Here is a 17,618-nt window from a genome sequence, read left to right on the forward strand (position 1 = left end):
AAATGAAAAAAATACATAAATAATATAGATATAATTTCCAAGGTCTACCTTGTGGTGAAATTTAAGTTTCCAATGGTTTGGGAGCCTCCTACCAGCGAGGTCTGCTAAATTCACACTATCTACATGTAGTAGCTAATTATAACATTTCATTTCTATACTTGGAAAAATCGATTACATATACGCTACTGTTCATCGATAATACGCATCCCATATCGGAAAGATAACTAAATCAATCAATAGAAAATAAAGCTGTATCTTTTTGAGTATTTAAGGATCACTATTCCACTCGAGGAAAAACAAAAGAGCACCTCACTGTGATATTCCCACATACAATAACCTCTCCTATTTCTGTTTGATGATAACTTCAGCACAATTGGGCAAGGCATCTTTTGTTAACTAGGTATATGTAATGCAATCGGTAAGAGCAATATTAATAAAATGTAAGGTCGATTGTTCGAATTCTTGTCTAGTCGCACTGTACGGTCCCGTTTAAAATTTTAAAATTTATAACTTTTGTTTTTCATAACTGCCCCGTAAGGGATGAGTTTCTTTTCGTTCAAAAATGATTATTTTAAAACCAAGTACCAGGAAAACAAATTTATTTGGTAGAACAAGAAGTACAACTCATTTGAAGATATAACTTTCTCTCATTTTCCTGTGTGTAAGATAGAGCTGTCCACGGTAAGAAAGGGGTGTAGGAATAATATAATCTTACATGGGTCTGTCCACGGAACAGACCCATGTTTGATTATTTATCTCACATACATACAAATAAACAAATTCTAGTCAAAATAAACATCGATCTTATTCTTCCGGCAAATTCCAAAGCCCTATGGTTGAGACGGATGATTCTCCATTCACAACAATTGTATGACATCACGGAAACAATAAAATGACGTCACGTCGACAATCCATTATTATGACGTCATAGCGGGTGTCAGCTGTCTTTCCCTACCTCGTGTAAGATAGAGTTATCTTTTCCCTAGCAACAACGGGATCAACCTGTGAAGTGTGGGAGAAATGTCTATCTTACACCCCATTTCACGTGACGTGACGTCATAATGGCTCAACAATGACGTGATATCACGAATTTGGAATTCTCCCATGCCTGTGATATTTTATACTTGTATTGTCATGATGTTATCCATTCTGTTAGTGGACCCTTGGGTCTGTTGAATTGGAAATAAATCGATAAATAGATAAATGCCGCCATGCGGAAAAGGGGACGTGATGAAATTAAAACCTTTTACGATATATTTACCGTACACTTAAGGAAGATGCGATCCATTTTTCTGTTCAAACATTGTTTGCGAATATGGTGTATGCTTAATCTGGCTGGCTAATTCGTTTTCGTCTAAAAAATGAGGGGGAAAATTGATATTTTCAAAATGGAGGCCAGTACAAAGGCATTTTCATGGTTTCTTGGCCTATTCTGGTGATTGGAATGAGATAAAAATACTCTTTCGTGCCCAAGGGTGTAGAATAGGGAAATTCCACCATTATGTTTTACCAAATTTGAAAAACCCTCGGGTGGAATTTCCCTATCCTACACCCCTGGGCATGAAAGAGTCTTATATGATTTACGATACTGTTGCTAGTATATACTTTCTTTACTGATCACGGGACTCTGATAGTTCATTCATGATTATTTGTTTCCATTAATAATTTATTATTAGTAACTTGCATACCAATATCGGAAACGTTTGCTGACCACAGTATTCCATTTCCGTCATAACAAGAGGTTGGAATAAGGCCATATTCTTAATACACGGGCATGTAACCAAACTATATGGTCTGAATAGATGTATATATACCTAAATACAAACACTACTGATGAAATTGAAGGTGTAGAATCAACGCCTTAATTCTGAATACTTAGTATGCTTAAGCTTCAAACCAAACTCTTAACATGTTAAAATAATGATTATATCATTTGAGCTTTCATCTGGATGATAGAATAGTGCAGTGGATAGCGCTCTCGCCTTTCACTAAGACGACAGGGGTTCGATTCCCAAATCGGAGGTGGACAGGTATTTAGTCATCAGTCCGACAATGTGGTGTTCTCCAGGTACCCCGGTTTCCCCTCACATTTAAGTTCATGTGTGCTAACATACTGGCCAACAAGAGTGATTGCTATAAGTTGATATGAGGAGTTTCCTTAGTGTTGTAAAATATTTAAGTTATTACTTACTTTACACAATACCATACACATATCATTTTTTTTTTTTTAATACGGTGCAGGAAAATGTTGCATGGCTATCTGTATCAATAACCAAAGTGTCATATAGATACTTCATTAAATCGTATTTCTAAATGTTTATAACATATATGTGTGTATATATCTACTACTTATTTTGTATCCAATGTATATCGTTACTAACTGAGTTCGATGCTGTGATAGAATCTATCTGTGACGTCAGATCAACAAATATAATTTTATGTTGTAATGTCTCCACATGTGTTCCTAAGATACAAAGATAGGGTTGTTTACAACAAATTACTTTTTTGCTTTATTATTTACAGTAAAATAAATTAACAAATTGCCTAAATTTCCGTTGTGACCCCGAACTCACGACCTACGCCACCGAACCGCCTAGCGTAGAATGTTTGTTCGCAAATCCTACCACCGACGGACAGCGAATGAGTAATAAAACTGCCTTCCTTCGTCACGTGGGTTTCTATGTCGTTTATTTAATTTATAAAGGCAATGCATCATATTAATGCATGTTAATCCTGAGGTTTAGAAAAGTTTATATTTTAAACCTATACTAATTGTACTGTGCAATATATATTACACAAATATATGATAAACAATGCGTCATTACAAAGAAAAAATCATGTTCCGTTGCCAATGAATGCATATGAAAATATCGTTGCACGCTGTAGAAGTGAATTTAACATGCAATAAATATCAACATATAAACAGAGCAATGCAAAAACCCTGTTATTATTACAAAGAAGAAGGAATCATATTTCACATACATATGTCGATTCTTCTGAACAAAAAGCTATGCTACTACCGCGCCGATAGCTTAGTAAAAATGAACAACAAAAGTTATACTACATACAATAATTATCTATCGGGACGATAATTATGTACGTGTTTTTATTTATGAAAATGACGTATTTAAAGTTGCTGATGACTAACAAAAAGCGTTATTTATTCATAAAGGGTAAGTTAAACGTGTTCTTAATAACCGACTACTTGATACTTTTGCCATCTTGGAATATTTATGGGACCAAAAAAATGTCTTTTCAAATAATATAATTCAATATTGGTAAGTTTGATTTATTACCAAAGGTTCGTTGGTTAAATTCTTTGTGTCTTTCATTCATCAATTACATGTGTTGGATTTTGAAAAATAGCTCAAATCGAAAATACAAACAATGTTACAATAAGTATGTGATATATATTAGAAAAAAAAGGGATAAGACTCTTTTTTTTAAGAATTAGATCTTAAAAAGTTAAAATTCAGCATGTTAGCTCTTATATGAATGACTTAGTATATTATATATACATGTCAGTACAGTTAAAAGGGCATCTAACTTTTTATTTAAAAGTATATTGAAAAAGTTTGCATATACACACACACTTAAAAAGTATTAAATAAAGTACACCAAGACAAAAAGTTTATTGACCTCCTTTTATATGCGTGTTTATTCACCAACATAGTTGGGTGTATTTGACTTCACAGTACACTGCGGTAAAGTGATGTACTTTAAGTGGGCTCTTGATATACATATTTTGTAGGCGTCTATTCGCTAAACAAAACACACGTGATTTACACAACAGAAAGTCAGCTGAAGAAGGAAGTTTAATCAAGAACAAATGCAAATGGCGGCCTCTATGACATGGATTGCTTTTACTGGATTTATTTAGACGCTAGTAACAATGGCGAGTAGATTATCTATCCGCCGCGCCCAGGTGCACGTACCCAACACGTGTGCATGGTGTGAAAGCATACAGGACGTGAACTGGTACTGTAATGACTGCCATGAGGCGTTATGTGACCGCTGTTTTGAGGGTCATCAACGCGCAAGAAAGACACGGAATGATGACGTCGTACCAATAAAGGAGGCGATTAAACAAGACGAAGTCTTTATCCCAGACGTATGTAAGACACATCGAGGTAAGACATGTGACCTGTACTGTAGTGATTGTGACATCGCGATCTGTGCAATGTGTTTTACCGAGAAACATAAACAACATACTTTCAAAAATATTGAGGAGGAAATTGGCTCGCAAAAACATTACATGCAAGATCAATTAAAAATACTCAAGTCCAAGTTTGACCATTTTGATGATAATCTATCAAAGCGTCATGAAGTGAGCAAGTCATTCATAGAGAGCGTGGCTGTCATCCGACAACATGTACTTACTCAGAGACTGAAACTGAAAGCAGAGGTTGATTCCATAACTGATACAATCTTGGTCGAGTTATCGTCCTTGGTTGAAGAAGAAGAGAAATCTCTCAAACAGGACTGTCAACCTCACGAAAAATATATCAAAGAGATCAAACAACTTATCAGAGATGTAGAGCAAAACACAGCAAAGATGTCCACTACATCCTTGTTTGAGCTGACGGGGAGACTGAGAACCACCATACCGCTGTATAATGTTGCTACAAAGAGTGTGATTCCTCGCCCACCTTGCTTCGTGTCTGGAACATTTAACGCAGATCAGTTGAAGTCAATGATTGGCTATATTCAGGTCGACAAATTGAAGACTGAAGACATCAGGTATGAGAAAAAAGAGGTTGACAGTAGAAAGGTTAGTCAAATTTCTACATTCCAAGAACGAAAGCAGTCACAAATCAACTCGATATGTCCTATTGACGACATTCATGCATGGATGTCAATACTTGGATCTACAGAATTGATCAAAGTCAACAAGAAAGGCAAGGTCACAGAATCTGTCAAGCTTGACTTTGTACCGCGGTGTCTGACATTGACCAACGCAGAAGAATTACTGATCACGTGTGGTTCATCACTGATATGCATACTATCAAAGGACAGACGAGTGACCAGATTTACTGACATCAGTCCGTTAAAAGCCTGGGGTATCAGTGTCAGTGACAGTGACGAGGTGTTCGTTACTACTCACACTACAACAATACAGGTACTGAACATGTCCGGGGAGAGGATCAGGAACATTTCGTGTAGAGGTGATGGGCTGAGTATCGTATGTTTGACAACAGGAAATATAACTGTTACCACTGGTTATAACATTTTGCATTGTACAGAAGTGATTGTCATCAACAAATCTGATCAGGTCATACACAAGTGGAGTGGGGAACTGGACAATGGTCAGAAGGTAAACGAAACGATGCATTATAATATAGCACGTGATGGATATGACAGAATTTTCGTACCAGACTACCAAAAAAACAAGGTGTACGTCCTATCGGTGAATGAAGGAAATGCCAAGTGTCTCCTGGACAAGACACATAAAGTAATAGAGCCAGTGGCTGTGGGTGTAGACAGATGTGGACATGTCTGGATCGGATGCTTCGATGGTACAGTACATGTTATGCAACTATAAACAAGTGAGAAGATGTTTCAATGAATGGAAACAAATAATATTGCATTATTGTGACAATAGAAATGTTTGCATTCTATACTTCATAACTGCCTACGTCGCAAATGCATTTTCACTTTGTTTCATATAATGATAGTGCTAACAAGTCAACTAAACAGACTGTTTATGGTTTCTTGATTTAATCACACGTTTCTGTTTTTTACCTTTAATGTGTCACAGGTAGGAAATGATTACAGAGTTCTAAATCAATTTGATCATTATGCATGTTACATCATAATAAAATACAAAATGTGAAGATAAATGCAGATGACGGTACAACTACAATTGGAAGACGTCGCATTATTAGTGTAAACCCATTGCACTAAATGATGCATTATCACATTTTATTACTCAAAGCAATTCATGAAATAGAATCTTTGCTTCATTTTAATATGATCACTGTCTTATGATCATTTTAAGACACGTTAAATCAGGCTGTCAGTAACACATGTTACAGTGTGTGAGTGAGAAAGTCTATATCTTATCAGTATTATGGGAGATAACGTCTTGTTGATTATTTACAGTAAAATCATGTTATATTGAAACAAATCCTTTTATTCATTTATTTAACTAGTTAAAAAGTTTGAACAGTAAAGCACAATTATACTGTTTCAGTATATGAATTTATTAATAAAAAACACATTTGATCATTATGAAATTCACCGTTTTCATTTTCAAGCACTCGTAATGTTTTGCTAAATGAGAGTATGGTGGCTGAGAATATCGCCGCACCAGTCCGAGTATTTTTCTTTAATACATTGTGATTAAAAAAAAACTATTTTCATCGATTGAATTTGTGTTGTCATTAATTTTATCTAAACCCGATAACCCTAGTGAAAGGGTTTAAGACCAAATGAAATATGTGGAATCGATGTATCCCGTCGGAACAAAGTACATGCATTATTTTAAACAATATAGTTAAATATATTAAGCTTTGACAGTCAAAGCTGACTTACTACATTTCTCAATGCATACGAACATATCCTTTACCTAGTGTAATGGTCAAAATATAATTGAATAATAAGTACAACCTGTTACAACAATAATGACGACGTTAAGCATAAATCTACCCAAACCGCCTTTTAATACACCTAAGTCATCGACATAGGTTCGTTATAAATGTGTTTGTATATAATGTATATATACGGCTATATAGTGGATCAGATAATTACGGTTATAACCAGTGTTTTAGTATTGCTCACCTAGAAATATATGACAGTCAGTAGATAACTTGTAGGTGCCCTTGCGGTATTATAACAACAAAACATGACACCGAAAAAATGTTTTGTTTAAGACATTCGTTGTTTTAATCTGGTATCCAAGGTAAAATATCAACATACATAGAATCACCAGTCTTTATCTGTTGAAAAAAAAAGACAAATGTATACATTTTTGACGTAACGAGACAGATAAGTTAGAACAATCATATTAAAACCAAATACCAATACACCAGACTTGTACCACATGTGACATTCGTGTTTGTTTTTTTTGCCAAATTCGAGTGCATGTATTAAGTTGTTATTGAAGTTATTCGAAACAATTCTCAAATTATGATATATATCGACATCTTATTGTTGGAAAGTAGGTTTAATTTGACGAAACTGTCTTTGTGTGGCTTTACATGATAGTAACTTGCTGCGTGTTGTTTCTGCTTACGTATGGTATTGGGAAACTCGTTTTATTAATGTTTTACCTGACACTGAATGTTTGTCTTTTCAAACTTTAAATGGTCAGTCGTGTGACATCAACACCTTTGTATGATGGCAGGTATGAAAACATAGACTCATCATTTGTATTTGGTCTGTTTGTTATTGCGTTTATTTTGCAGTTTCTTACAAAAAGGATACATTTGTCATTTCTTATATCTTTTTAATATAGCAAATGGTATTATAAAACTCCCGTCAAAACCACACCCAGGAAGTGAAATGTGTCAAAGGTATCAAATAGCGAGGACTTGAATTTTATTTTCTTACTTGTTTTCAAGACTTCGATATTTTACATAATGTAAAGCATGCGCAAACACGTACGATGTAATGGCGATGTCCATGCTAGCACGCAGACATACTCGAGGAGAAAAAAAGGTTAAAACTGGAAGCCGATTGACAACGTAGTAAAGCGAACGTGTATATCGATGAAGCCTAATACCAATGGAAAGCACGTAAGGATGTAAAATGATTTGTCAACCACAACATATATCTTACTGATAGATTGTATACAAACAAAAAGAAATCCATTTCACAGATTGAGTTCGTGCTGTCATTTCTATCATATCTGATCGAATTCAACGTATAATCGAAATCAGGATCACACATCAACGTTGTAAAAATAAGCGAAGTCATGACATTTATCCTTGTCTTTGTAGATGTGATGGTCCAAAGACATTTGCACGGTATATATTCTATTAACGCAAAATTACAATGTTAAAGATTGATTCACCCAAATTAACTTCTGATACAGCTCATGTATACGTTTGTATATATACGGTTGTGTAGAGTATCAAACAACTACTATCATTAGAAGTATATACGAACTGTTACGATGATAGGTGACCGTCATGTCTCGCTGTGTTTTGGTTTGATTTTATTGGTTTGTTGGGGGGATAAGCTGTGGTAGTATCTCCATCGTTAATTCATTTTTGTATCGTCCTGGAAACGGCTGAGGTCGTGCGAAGAGGAAATCCATGGGTGATAATTCTAAACGGGAAATGTATGAAAGATAGAACAGAAAATATACATACCCAAGTGTTGCAATGTTAATCCGGTAATCTTAATTAAAAAAAAAGCATAGTATAAATCTACTTGTAAAGACAACATCTCAACAGACGCCTGCTTCACACTGATGAAGATAACACGAATCCCTAAAAATACCGGGAGTAATACCAAATGCTCAAAAGATGAAGAAGTGTATCCTGTACCGCATGAAATACCCATGTCTTGGGTACTGGCGATTGTAACACAGTAAGCAAGACAGTCAATAAATTTATGAGATATTGTTCTTAAATCGTGACAGATCGGGATCCCATCAGTGGATAGCAGGTCAAAGGTGAAGACGTTAAATGAATTTGTACGGAAACAGAGGTATCTTCAGAATATCCGAGATAGCCTGCATTGCATCCATATATATGCCCATATTCTCAATACTAGGGCATGTAACCAAGCTACATGGTCTTAAAAGATGTATATATACCTATATACCTATATACCAACACTACTGCTGAAATTAAAGGTGCAAAATCAACACTTTTTCTGAATACTTAAGCTGCTTAAGCTTCAAACAAAACTCTGTACATGCTAAAATAATGATTGATAGAATGGTGCAGTTGATAGCGCGCTGGCCTTTCACTAATACAACAGGGGTTCGATTCCAAATCGGATGTGGACATGTATTTAGTCACCAGTCCGACAATGTGGTTTTCTCCAGGTACACCTGTTTCCCATCACAAGTCCATGTGTACTAAAATATAACATAATGCCCAACATATAATGATTGCTATACGTTGATATAAGTTGTTTCCTTAGTGTTATAAAATAGTTAAGTCAACTTAACACAATACCATACACATAACATTTTTTATTTAAATTTCAATACGGTGCAGGAAAATTTTAACTTTGCATGCCTATCTGTATCAAATAGATATTTCATTTAATCGTATTTCTAGTTAATGTTTATAAAATATATGTGTGTATATATCTACTATTTATTTTGTACTCAATGTATATCGTTACTAACTGAGTTCGATGCAATCTATCTGTGACGTCAGATCAACAAATCTATTTTTATGTTGTAATGTCTCCGTGCGTGTTCTTAAGATACAAAGATAGGGTTGTTTACAACAAATTATTTTTTTGTTTCATTGTTTACAGTAAAAGAAAATAACATATTGCCCAAATTTCCGTTGTGACCCCGAACTCACGTGGGTTTCTATGTCGTTTATTCAATTTATAAAGGCAATGCATCCTATAAGCGCATGTTAATCCGGACGTTTAGAAAAGTTCTTATCTTAAACCTAAAATAATTGTACTGTGTAATAAATATTACACAAATATATGATAAACAATGCGTCACTACAAAGAAAAAATCATAAAAAAGGGAGTAATCAAAATGTTCAGTTGTATATTTGCCAATGAATGCATATGAAAATATCATTGCACGCTGTAAATTTAATTAAACACAGCAATGGAAAAAACTGTTATTAATACAAAGAAAAAGGAATCATATTTCACATACATACAGACCCGTACACGTTCGCTGTTCCACTTTCAGCGTACCGTTTGCGTAGCATTTCCGTACCATTTGGGTATCACTTGCGTAGCATTTCCGTAGCACTTCCGTACCATTACCGTAGCATTTTCGTAGCACATGCGTAGCGTTTCCGTAGCACTTCCGTAGCGTTTCCGTAGCACTTGCGTCTACATCTTTCCATTTAAAAAGCGTTTGTGAAACGTTCGGTCAAAAATTTTACGGAATACATATTTGTCGAAACGAACTGTCAAAAAAACCCATTATAAACCGCATTACGTGAAAATTATTCCAACCATAATAAAAGTCTGAAGGAAAACCCCCCACAAAAATGACGGTTTACACATACATGGACGTAACAGCCCTCCCCCCATGGGCCTACTGTGTGTTCCCCACACCAGCAGCTAGGCCTTAGGGGTAATTTAAATAACAGGCATACAGCTGGCCATGTGGGAATGACCTGTCCCTTGTTTAAGGTATAAACAATTTTATTGTCCGTTATAAAGGTTGTTAGGGCAACATGACCACCCACTGACAGATACATTTCTTTCAATATGATATCTATATACCTGAGAATCTAGGCAGTGATAATGCATTGACCATTCACCTGTGGTCACATTGGATTCTGATTTGCGGTACCTGAACAAGGTGATTTCAAGTCAATTAAGTCCATGTCAATTAATCCAGTTCATTGTCTATCCACCACGTACAGCTGTATACAGGTAAATCAGTTCAAGGTAAAAACCTACAGGTAAGATACTTTGGCTGTCCCTCGATCAGGAAATGACAGCAGCCCAGGCACAATTTCATTTCACAACAGTGCCTTAACACCAAGGTAAACTCATATTTGGAACTTGGAATTCCTAATTTAATAAAAACAAAAGTCCCTTATTAGGATATTTAACTTCTCACGTAGATGATTTGTTTTAAACCTATTTTTTTATCATGAGTTCTGTTATCAGCGAGCAAGGTTGAATACTAACCCTAATACGTAACAAACTTTTCATATCAGATTATTGAAAATGATGATATTTTTCAGTAATCATTAAAAAAAGTCATTATGAAGATAACTTTATTGTCATCATGTGACTGAGTTCCTGAGAAAATAGAGTGTGATTCCTTGTTGTCTATAGCAGAGATGTATATATTACAATACGTCTCTGTCTATAGGAAGTTTGTTAACGGAGTGCCCTCTCTGTGTGTGGTGATTATAAAGGAGTCAAAAATCAGTCAAGCGGTTCCGGGCTAGTGTACCTATGAACTTACATGGTTCAATGAAAAAGATAATTGACCTTTAAACAGCTGACCAATTAGTACCACTTAGCGCCTTTAGCAAGTTACACAGTGGACAGTATATATCAGAGGCTGGGATTAACCTGGCCTAGGGTATATTTGGAAATATTATATTAACGACAACAAGATTTATTAATTAGTTAAAGAACGGTGTATTGACATTTTTAGAGAAGAATGTGCAGAAAAAAATAGAATATTCTGAAAAGCAATTTTTTATAGATATATTTACGATCATTTTGATCTACAAAACTACCTGCGTAAACCCATACAAAAAGAATATCTGAAAGAAATAAAAAGAAATATCTCCTCATAACTTAAAATTAGAAAAAGGGCATTGTCAAAACATTGAATCGTCAAGTGTGTAATGTTTGTAATTTAGATGATGTTGAAGATCATGTCATTCTGATTTGCGAGCAATAGTTTTGAAAACTTATTATATTAAAAGCAAAGCATATTTAAATTGAAAGGATTATTGAGTGTGAAAAATTCAAAAGAAATAACGAACTTAGGAGAATATATAAAATTTGCAAATTCGAGAGGAACCTAATTATTATAAATAGGTATAGTTGCACTTGTAATTGTGTTGTGAGTGTGTAAAATGTTGTGTAATGTTATTTTGTATTTTGCACAGTTAATATCACAAATTTTGTTACTTTGTAACTGGTGAGTCGAACGACTCAAAGCAATAAACAACTTGAACTTGAACCAGGCGATGAGGAGACGTAAATGTATGACAAAATATGAAATACTGTAGCACTTACACTTACATGTATTGAGCACAGACAAAAAACAAAATGTTATGTAGTTTTGCCACTCATCTATTGTGGTGTTGTCTATAAAATGTCTGACAACGGTCAGAGACGTATACTTTAAAGCAAACATTTTTACTTGATTTTGTGTGCGGTATTATTCCCCATCACCAGTTTCACGAATAATTACTTAAATATGGAGACAAGTTAACTTGAAATTACATGAAAATGTCATCATCTTCCCCCAACGCCATAACGTTTTCATGGGGAACTACAGACAAGAGATTGTGAGCATCCTCACATAGATATGCATGTTTCCCCCCCCCCCCCCCAAAGTGAAAAATGTTATAAATGAGTGATAAATGTATCTATTTCTTATTCATAATAGTTTCCTACATGCACGAGCTTGCCTTTCAAACTGGAAATATATATATAATAACTCCCGTAACAATATACACGTACAATGTATGCTTAAACAAGAATCAACTACATTTTCATAATACAATAAGAGATGTATAACAAAAAAAAACTGTTTATCTGTAAATGAAATTTAATTAATAGACATGGTATAACATGTATACATTTCAAATCTCCGATGCATGTATTTGCATGTACTAATAAGTAAGCACATCATCGGTCTCCAAGTCCTACGGAAAATCTAAAAGTGTATGGAAGTATTAAAGACGATATAAAAAATAGAAATAAAGGTACTGGATCCTTAACACAGGAGTCTGAAATTATATCATTTTTAATTATTATTATTAGGCTTATTAATTATTACGTTTCTCGTTAAAAAAACCGTCACAAGTTTACTTACTGTCAATGTTAATTAGTATTTTATTCGGTAAGCAGGTGGAAATACTTCTGACCATAACTTATTATTATCTGTGTGTCGCGTTGATCTGTTAGCGTACGTCACCTCGTAGCCTACAGTGTACTGATGTTTCTTCATATGCATTGTAGGTATGTTCGTTTCGTTTTAGATATTTTATATGCTTCCGCTTTTTATGTAAAACCGTTCTTATCACCACAAACCAATCACCGTTTGTAAGCGTCATCCGTAGCACTTCCGTACCGTTTGCGTAACACTTCCGTACCGTTTGCGTAGCACTTGCGTACCATTTCCGTACCGTTTGCGTAGCACTTGCGTACCATTTCCGTACCATTTGCGTAGCATTTCCGTACCGTTTGCGTAGCACTTCCGTACCGTTTGCGTCCAAGGTGGAACAGCGAACGTGTACGGGTCTGTATGTCGATTCTTCTGAACAAAAAGCTATGTTCTCTATAACAATTCCCCAGTAATTGCTGTCAACATAATTGCTTGGATTATCAAGACTCTACTACAAAACAGAGGTGACTATTTTGTAAGATTTTCAAACCGACTACTTGATACTTTTTCCATCTTGGAATTTATATGGGACCAACATATGTCTTTTCAAATAACATAATTCAATATCGGTATGTTTTATTTATTACCAAAGGTTCGTTGGTTAAATTCTTTGTGCCTTTTATTCATCAGTTACATGCGTTGGATTTTTGAAAAATGGCTCAAATCGAAAATACAAACAATGTTTCAATAAGTATGTGACTCTTTTTTTTAAGAATTCGATCTTAAAAAGTGAAATTTCAGCATGCTAGCCCTTATATGAATGATGAATCTTTGGCAGGTACATTACATCACAAATATCGAATTTCAAGTTAACCCATAAAAAAAAGAATATTATAAAGAATGACTTAGTATATTATATATACATGTCAGTACAGTTAAAAAGGCATCTAACTATTTGTCAATATATCCTTTTGTTTAAAAGTATATTGAAAAAGTTTGCATTTGCACACACACTTAAAACACACACTTACAACGTTTTAAATAAAGTGCACCAAGACAAAAACCAGTTCAGTTTATACACCAACAAGGATAGCGTGATTTGACTTCACAGTACACTGCAGTAAAATGATGAACCTTGTGGGGGTTCTTGATATAAACATTTCGTAGACGTATATTCAATAAACCAAACACACGTGAGGTAACAGAACAGTCAGCTGAAGAAGGAAGTTGAATTCAGAACAAATGCAAATGGCGGCCTCTATTACATGGCTTATTTTTACTGGACTTATTTAGACGCTAGTAACAATGGCGAGTAAATTATCTATCCGCCGTGCACAGGTGCACGTGCCAAACACGTATGCATGGTGTGAAAGCACACATGACGTGAACTGGTACTGTAATGACTGTCCGGAGGCTTTATGTGACCTCTGTTTTGAGGTTCATCAACGCGCGAGAAAGACACGGAATGATGACTTTGTACCGATAAGGAAGGCGAACAAACAAGACGAAATAGTACTTCCAGAGATATGTAAGACACATCGAGGTAAGACATGTGACCTGTACTGTTGTGACTGTGACATCGTAATGTGTGCGATATGTTTTACTGAAAAACGTAAACAGCACACATTCAAAACTATTGAAGAGGAAATTGATTCGCAAAAACAGTATATGCAAGATCAATTAGAAGTACTCAAGTCCAAGTTAGATCATTTTAGTGATAATCTATCAAAGCGTCAAAAAGTGAGCAAACCATTCAAAGAGAGCGTGGATGTCGTCCGACAAACTGTACAAACCCAGAGACTGAACCTGAAAGCAGAGATTGATTCCATAGCTGACACAGTCTTGGTCGAGTTATCGTCCTTTGTTGAAGTAGAAGAGCAAAATTTTAAACAGGACTGTCAACCTCACGAAAATATATATAATATCAAAGAGATAAAGAAACTGATTGGAGGTATAGAGCAAAACACAGAAAAGATGTCTTGTACATCCTTGTTTGAGCTGACGGGGAGACTGAGAACCACCATACCGCTGTATGATGTTACTACAAAGAGCGTGTTACCTCATCCACCTCACTTTGTCAATGGAACAGTTGGTAACAATGATTGGATATCTTCAGTTCAGCAAATCAAAGAAGGAAGACATCGGGTATGAGAAGAAGGAAGTTGATAGCAAACAGGTTAGTCAGATTTCTACCTTCGGATTACCTCGGCAGACACAAATCACTTCAATATGTTCTATTGACGACACTCACGCATGGATGTCAGTATTTGCATCTAAAGAATTGTGACCAACACCGAAGAACTACTGATCACGTGTTGTGATGCTTCAACACTGATACACAAACTATCCAAAGACAGACGAGTGACCAGGTTTACTGACATCAGTCCGTTAAAAGCCTATGGTATCAGTGTCAGTGATAACAGTGACGAGGTGTTCGTTACTTCTCACACTACAACAATACAGGTACTGAACATGTCCGGGGAGAGGATCAGACAAATATCGTGTGGAGGTGATGGGCTGAGTATCGTATGTTTGTCACCAGGAAGTATAGCTGGTGTCAATGGCGCGAATATTTATCATTGTAAAGCAATGACTGTCTTCAACAAATCTGATCAGGTCATACATAAGTGGAGTGGGGAACTAGACAATGGTCAGAAGTTAGAAAAGACGGGACAATTTGATATTGCACGTGACATATATGACAGAGTGTTTGTACCAGACTACTACACTAACCAGATATATGTTCTCTCGTGGAATGAAGGAGAGGCAAGTTGTCTCCTGGACGAGAAATATGGAGTAACAAATCCAAGTGCTGTGTGTGTAGACAGTTGCGGACATGTTTGAATCGGCTTTGGTGATGGTACAGTACACGTGATGGAACTATGAACAAGAAAGACGATTCTTAAATGCATAAGACAGATAACATTACAATGCATTGATAATTACATGTCTTTTTTTTTTATAAAATTCTAACCGCTGACGTCGCAAAATGACATGGACTTTTTTCAAGGAACTGCAGTGTTAAGTGGGATGACAGTATTGATGGGACAACCTAAAATGTTTCTATGTTTCTTGTCAACTATTCAGACAGTGTTTGGTTTACAGAGTTAATCAAAAGTTGCTATATATACATTTTATATGTCATTAATGAAGCAGTTTTGTTTTCAATATTTTGTATAAAATATGAAAAATAGTTTGGCAGTGGCAAACCATTAAAAACAAATTCAACAAACAAAAACAAAAGAAACACAAAAAACCCCAATCATTTAGGTGTACATATATCTTCCTAAGCTAACTTCTAATACACCTGACATGAATCCGGTTTACAGATATATTCCTAACATGTCAAACTAAATATTTCTTTCAATCTAGCATCTATCGTTAATATACTGAGTGATAAGTTTAAATGAAGAAACGGCTTGATGAACTTACTACTTTTTGAAATCTCAAGGATATCCTGAGAGTATTGTTGAAAAAGGTAAAAGGATGGCAATTTAAAAGGGACATTTAACGGCCCGCACTCGTGTTGTAGATACCATGGGTATTATGCCATTCGTTTTAACATTCATCCATTGTGATTTCAACATATTGTGGTGTTAATGACTCTCCTATATATTTGGACTAAGGTCCAGCGCAAGTTTATATAGACATTTTCCGGATACCGGGACCCGGTCACGAACCTTTTCTTAGAAGGTGTTTACTTCCTGTTGTTTGTTGGGGTTTTGGCGCAATAAACGTGTCACTAAATTCAGGCGATTTATCATCTATTTGCAACCCGAACATCGTCATCCTGACCTAACAATATTTCTAGTAAAACACATATGAAGATTCGAAACGATGCAACGAACGTAGAAAAAACATTGGATCGGTGTGCTTAAAAAAACAGCAAAAGAAAACCAAAAACTCTAAAACGTATTCTAACTTGACCAAGGTTTGAAAGTAACAACCTAAATGAATGTGTATTGAAATGTGATACACCTTGCTTTGGTACTTGTAGCATTGTTATAGAAGGAAGCGATGTTAAGTTATGAAATGGCTTCAACTTAAAGATTAACAAGCATATGAATTGTAAGTTAATTTACCTATTGATTGGTAACAATTGTTTTTAATTGTATCGGCCAAAGGCACAAAAAGACTGTACATATACAGCACATACGAACAGACAGCATAAGATAATTACCGTTTAATAAACACATACACGCTTGTGCTGATGACAAATTTAATGTATTTCCTATTTATCAAATCAACAATGCAGACGTTATTTAACGTGAGGCTACGGAAGGCTGAAATCATCAGACTTCTTAGCCCCTTTTTGAGTACTACTGTTTGACTAATATCTTTTAATTTGCTTACTTCATTTATAGCTGAAGGTAACTTCTGCATATTCACAGATGTACATACATAAGTACCTATCAGTATTTTTTTTATTGTTTTTAAATTGTCTTCAAAAGAGTTATACTTGTAAAATTACATCCACGCAATAGATCCGGTTTAGCGACATAGGTAGTGTGTCGGATCAGTAATGTAATGGACCTGATATTTATTTATCTATTTTTGTTTTATAAATAATACACTAATAGTAATACGTAATCATAAACCAATAGTACCCTTTACCTGAAGACCTTCATTATGTATTTCTATTGCTGTGATATCGCCATGGCGGTAACGCATATAGCAGACGTCGTTATAGCGAACGTTTATGTGACGCAATAGTTTATGACGTAGTAATATCTGCTTCAAATAAACAGTCTGAAGATTATCTTTGAAGAGATAAAAGCGCTAAAGACGTTTTGTAGGTATATTTTCTTTGTATGTGTGTGTGTGTGTGTGTGTGTGTGTGTGTGTGTGTGTCTTTTGTAGTGTATCAGCTCATTTCTCTCATCCCAATTTTATTTCGGTAATTAGACACCGTAATATTATTATTTATTAT

At 35.2% G+C, this 17,618-nt stretch overlaps 2 protein-coding genes across 2 annotated transcripts; both read left to right on the forward strand.

Moving 5' to 3' along the window:
- The first annotated feature begins 3,757 nt into the window (after window positions 1–3,757).
- Window positions 3,758–6,356, forward strand: LOC110459414. Its single transcript, XM_021511648.1, has one exon. The coding sequence runs from the start codon at window positions 3,893–3,895 to the stop codon at window positions 5,540–5,542; it is 1,650 nt and encodes a 549-aa protein (XP_021367323.1). The 5' UTR covers window positions 3,758–3,892; the 3' UTR covers window positions 5,543–6,356.
- Window positions 6,357–13,993: 7,637 nt separating this feature from the next.
- LOC110459391 lies at window positions 13,994–15,532 on the forward strand. Its single transcript, XM_021511618.1, has 2 exons — window positions 13,994–14,780; window positions 14,988–15,532. Exons 1-2 carry the CDS (start codon window positions 13,994–13,996, stop codon window positions 15,530–15,532), a joined length of 1,332 nt encoding a protein of 443 aa, XP_021367293.1.
- Window positions 15,533–17,618: the final 2,086 nt, after the last annotated feature.

Source organism: Mizuhopecten yessoensis, unplaced genomic scaffold (genome assembly GCF_002113885.1).
Source record: "Mizuhopecten yessoensis strain PY_sf001 unplaced genomic scaffold, ASM211388v2 scaffold10059, whole genome shotgun sequence".
Lineage (NCBI taxonomy): Eukaryota > Metazoa > Mollusca > Bivalvia > Pectinida > Pectinidae > Mizuhopecten > Mizuhopecten yessoensis.